We start from the raw sequence: 5,392 nt of genomic DNA on the forward strand, positions 1-5,392 counted from the left end.
CCAATGCATTTCAACTAAGAGTGGGCCGGATTTGACAAGCTCATATCAGAGATATACCAATACATATTTATTTCAAGGTCATGCAAACACTGCTCATGATCCAGCTTTGAAACTCCAAAGGGTCGAATTTTATACATTCTACGATAAAAATATCAAGTCCTGTTTTCCAAATCATACTTGATACTAAATTCAAAATATATGAAAACTGTATTTGGTAGATTACAACTCCCTTTCGTCTTTTATATTATTAGAAGTTAGCTACCTAAAAAAATATTTTAAAAAGAAAAGAAAGGCCACAACCATGGACAATTCATTTTAAACATTCACTTCATAATTCATAATATGAATTCACTTTTACACTATGCTAATCTCAAACGTGCATTACACTATTTGGGAAAATTTTTCTTTTACAATTAAACCAATTTTGTAAACTGAATTAATTCTCCCCGGTCAAAAAGCCGCCATTTCACAATCTACCGCTTCTTTTTATTTGAGCTCCTCCTTTCTGCCTCTTTTTCAGCAACCAGAATACAGAATTCAGAACCAAGCATCTCATGTATATCAAGATTCATAGATAGGCTTAGATCAATAATTCCCTTGATTATTTCCAATGTAACATTGAAGCCTAAGATTGATAGAACTCTAACAGCATTAGCTGCTCTGCAAATATATTTTCTGATCTCCAATATCGTATAATTTTTTTCTTGTTCTTCAAGACTTGCACTGTTATGCAGTAAAACTGGTGGATCGGATTGGCTCACCTGATCTTCTACCATGTCATCTTTGGCTTCAATATGTTCCCCAACCCATATGAATCCGTTACAGCCAAGTATCAAATCGACGCCAAACTCCTCCAGATGATGGAAATGTTGTTTCTGTCTCTTCACTAGATAAGGTGGGACTGTAAGCAGCTGACCTCTATTAAGCTGTTGCACAACCAAGAGACATTAATACCAGTACAAGACTGAAGAAACAACTAGAATCTATTTCAAGCCATCTATAAACACCTTCTAAGAACACAGAAAACTATTTAACCTCAGTTCAAAATGTTGTCCTCGTATCTCAATCAGAAAACCATAGTCGGGACATGGAAGCAGACTACCTATGTACTTCTATATCTGTCAGCAACAATGCCCATATCATAGAGAATTTTCATTTTCTACTGTCTCCCTACTTTATACAATGTGCTACAAGCCTAATACATTTCGAGATGAAAAGAGAAGCGAGATAAAACGAAGTAAATGATTTATGAGCATTTTCCAGGCAACACACCTTTCCATATTTCCGACTCCTTGCTTGAAGGTGTAAGCCGTCATGCTGGAAACCCCGAACTTCAGCCTGGGGTCACAAACATAGTATAGGAAAACTAATCAACCATCATTTGCTTCAACCAATGAAATTAATTTTCAGTAAAAACACAGAACGGGACTTACACAGACAACATCATTCTCCTCAAAAATGCAACGCATGTTTAGCTCATCCAGCGCTGTCCTCCGCCTCTAGCACGGATAAGAATAATTCTAAATGAGAGGGTTTCCAGCTTCATTTATAAAATTAAACACATTTTCGCTTAACTAAAAACATCCTTTTATTTTAAAAAGGCACAAGTTAAATTTTCTGAAGAGAGTTATATGAGCTATACAAAATACAGATGCTTTTCACATAAACTATATCAATATATATCCCCGAAAAAAGCGTTATGAATACCTGGACCCCATCAGGCATATTCATGGAAGAAAGCATCAAAACTGCATCCTGATTGAAATTTATATCCAGTCTCCAGCGCTTCTGAGCAACCTACATAACAGCCATTAAAATCAAAATAGTGAGAGAACAGCAACAAGCACAAAATACAAATTTCCAAGAAAATCTTTTTTATATGTACCTCAGCAACACGTCCTATAACAATGTCACCAACCTCTGGCTTATACCTACGAGTTATCACCTCACTCCGTTAACAAAGATATCAACAGAAAAATGTTGACAAGTTAAGAAGAAATATTATACCTGGAGCGTAAAGCGCGGACGTAGACAAGTTTGTTCACGCGCTCAACGACGCCGCAGACGGTGGCAACGACTTCGCCGTTGAGGTCGGCGGTTCCGTGTCCCTTGAGGACTCCGTCTTCGTGGTTGACGGGAATGGAATCAGCGATGATGACGGAAGCATCGGAATTGACCTTCGACGAGAGAGATTCTAACCGTTCAAGAGTCTTCTGAAGACGAACCTTCTGAGTTTGGCTTAACGGTAACTGTATTCCTCTCATTACGATATCTCGCTCTGCAAGCACTGAACAATGCAAGAAGAAACCCTAAGCTCGAACCTCACTCTTCCACCATCATTCCCTCTTTCAAACTTTGAAATTTGGACCTCTGAGCCCATCCATTCAATGGGCCTTCTGTAAACAGGCTTTCAATTTTGTTTTTTCATTAGTATTACAAATTTAGGGTAATTATTATTAACACCTCTCACTATTACTAACATGCTTCTCTTTTATATTTTTTTATCAAAAATATCTCTTCTCCAGAAGATTCCTCGAAACATTTAATTTAACATATTGTAGAAAGTGCTTTTCAAAAATTAATTTTGAATAGAGAAGTTTAACAATTATTACTTAGGACAATATTACATTTAAATGAAGTCTATTTAAATCAATTTATTTAATTGCCAGTTTTAATACGTGAAATGACAATGACAATGTGAAATTACGAAAAGAAATTTATGTTCACACCAAGTACAATTTGAAGGAAGACATTCTTCTCTCAAGCAAGGACAAACAAAAATAGAAGGCATTCGTTGTTTTGTATTTCAAATATGATATTTTAACACATAATATTTTTCTTTTTTTTTAAATGTATAAAAAATTATTTTATTTTTATAATGTGTATAATTAAATATAAATAAATGTGACCCTATACAGAGCGACTACCGTTAATCTCGTTGTCGTGTGTCTGGTTTTCAACCATAATTTCATTCCCATTCTGCCTTAAATTGTGATAAAAATTACACATGCATGCAACCGAAATCACAATATTAAAAAACAAAATTTAACCTTTTTAGAGTTTGCATCAGTTATAAATATATTAAGCACACTTCAAAATTAGTTGAATAATTTGGTGCTATTGGGCGTTATCCTGAACCTTCGATTACGGTGTGTTAGTTACTGGTTAACCCACACGCACTCTACCTCATTCCCATTTCATATATATACACATTCACAAAACATTCAAATCTTCCACACTGCGTTACGTAACCAAATCCAATTTCTTATTGTGTCCGCGTTCCTCATGAATTTCTTCGCATCCGTTTTCTCCGATTCCGACAATGCGCACCAAAACGAATCGCAAGAGGAAGCGAATAGCGATTCCTCGTCGCCGGAGCGCCGTTCCGATTCCACCGGCGCCGGTGCATGGGAAATCGGCGATCTGTGGAAAAGGCTGAGCGCGAAATCGGAATTGATCATTGAGACCTACCGTCGCGACTTGCAGGAATTCGGTACCGGCTTGAAGAAGGAGATTGAGGTGGCTCAGGGTTCTCTCGAGACGGTGGGCCACGTCATCGACCAGTTCGGGAACACCGTCGCGAAAGGTACCGCTCACTTTATATCTCACGGCAAGGACGCCATCCCCGTCGATTCCGGGTCCGATAGTAATGTTAATACCAAAAACAAGACGGAAAAAAAGAGCTTCAATTCGACGCGCTACAGTAGGTTTGAGGCTCAGGTTCGGACCATTCAGGGTGACGTTAGTACTTACACGGAAGTGCCTGAGGATTTAGATGGGTATGAGAAGTGGAAATCGGGGTTTTCCTTGGAAGGGAAGAGCGAGGAAATGGAAGAGTTGCTGAGAGAGAATGAGGGTATGGAGAGTGTTTACAAGAGGATTGTGCCTAATGTTGTTGACCGTGAAACGTTTTGGTTTAGGTATTATTATAGAGTTTATAGGTTTAACAAAGCTGAGGATATGAGGGCCAGGCTCGTGAGGAGAATGTCGAGGGAGGAGGAGGAGTTGAGCTGGGATGTTGAAGATGATGATGAGGAAGAGGTGGACGAAAATAATAAGCGGAAAGAAGGAAATTCTAATGGAACAGGACGATCGAACGTGGAGCAGATGTATAAGTCTTATGAGGAGGGGTCTAAGGAAGGAAAGAGAGGTGATTTATTGGATAGGAGGGGAACGGGTGATAAGAAGGATGAGTCTGTTGAAGAATCAAAGGTTGACAGTAGTAGAAAGGAAATGGGTGATGGGAGAAAGAAAAAAGAGGACGCAGTGGATGACACTGGTAACATGAATGATTCTGGTGTAGATTCTGATAAGAAAGTGGTCATGGAACAGAAAATTGATAATGGAAAAGATTCATCGGTGGCAAATACGCACCCTGGGAATGAGAATGAGGAGAAGAAGGAGGAGGAACTTGAGTGGGATGAGATTGAGGATCTTAGTGGAATTGATGAAGAGAAGGCAATTCAAACAGGGAGCCCAACCAAAGTTGATTTGCGGAAGCGCCTCGGTACTGCACAACAACAACAAGAAGACTTGAGTTGGGATATTGAAGATGATGATAATGATAAGCCTGCTAATGCTAAGGTTTGAGAAATGTGTATCACTCTCACGACATTTATACATGTAAGTGTGGTTTTGATTACACGAAGTAACACTCTTTTCTTACTTTATATTTGTATAGATTTCTTAGGATTATCACTTTCACATTATAGATATATGAAAAACAGCTATTTTTATTGATTTGTCAGCTCTCGTTAATTTTCATCATATGTTTTATACACATATTGGGTTTTGTTCCTTTATCTGATAACCCGCAAATCAATAATAGTCTGAAGTTCTCTCTGTTCCTTGTAGTACCTAATTTGGTTCAAGGTTTGGCTAACCATGTCACGTTTACACAATTTTTTTTAACAATTTTTTTGACAATTAATTACGTATCATTATTTTATTGATAATCAGTATATTTAAAATAGACCAATTAAAACACTCATAGACAAGAAATCAAAAGCTAAAAGGCTGACATTGAGAAGTACAACGTTTATCAGTGCGGCCATAGTGTGATTTATAATATATAAAATTACATTTATTGATTTATTAGCAATTCTAATTAGCACATCTATTTTTTCTGTTGAATTTTTTTATTTTTTATTTTTACAGTGATATGAAGCTAACCACAATAGGTTATAAATATTTGCATACTTTACAAAATAATATATTAATTCTGGGTAAGAAAGCATAGAAAGATGGTAAATGATTTGAAATGTCGAGGATCAGAGTACTGCATAGTAAAAAACCTTCACCGGAAGCATCGAGTGCAATCCTTTATATTTCAGTAGAAACTGTTACCAACAGTTAGTTGTCAAAGGTCACTTGCCTTGTCTAAAGTGAGCAT

General features: G+C 37.2%; 2 protein-coding genes across 2 annotated transcripts; one reads left to right on the forward strand and one right to left on the reverse strand.

Annotated features, from left to right (window-relative positions):
• Positions 1 to 309: 309 nt before the first annotated feature.
• RRP4 (ribosomal RNA processing 4) lies at positions 310 to 2,336 on the reverse strand. Its single transcript, XM_047306878.2, has 6 exons — positions 2,008 to 2,336; positions 1,886 to 1,931; positions 1,708 to 1,797; positions 1,434 to 1,499; positions 1,273 to 1,338; positions 310 to 926 (listed from the first exon to the last, which is right to left on the reverse strand). Exons 1-6 carry the CDS (start codon positions 2,262 to 2,264, stop codon positions 474 to 476), a joined length of 978 nt encoding a protein of 325 aa, XP_047162834.1. The 5' UTR covers positions 2,265 to 2,336; the 3' UTR covers positions 310 to 473.
• A 784-nt stretch (positions 2,337 to 3,120) lies between these two features.
• Positions 3,121 to 4,740, forward strand: LOC124832615 (BSD domain-containing protein). Its single transcript, XM_047306866.2, has one exon. It carries the CDS (start codon positions 3,286 to 3,288, stop codon positions 4,588 to 4,590), a length of 1,305 nt encoding a protein of 434 aa, XP_047162822.2. The 5' UTR covers positions 3,121 to 3,285; the 3' UTR covers positions 4,591 to 4,740.
• The last annotated feature ends 652 nt before the right edge of the window (positions 4,741 to 5,392 follow it).

The sequence above is a fragment of the Vigna umbellata genome, chromosome 5 (assembly GCF_029865625.1).
Source record: "Vigna umbellata cultivar VRB3 chromosome 5, Vumbellata_1.0, whole genome shotgun sequence".
In the NCBI taxonomy this organism is placed as follows: Eukaryota; Viridiplantae; Streptophyta; class Magnoliopsida; order Fabales; family Fabaceae; genus Vigna; species Vigna umbellata.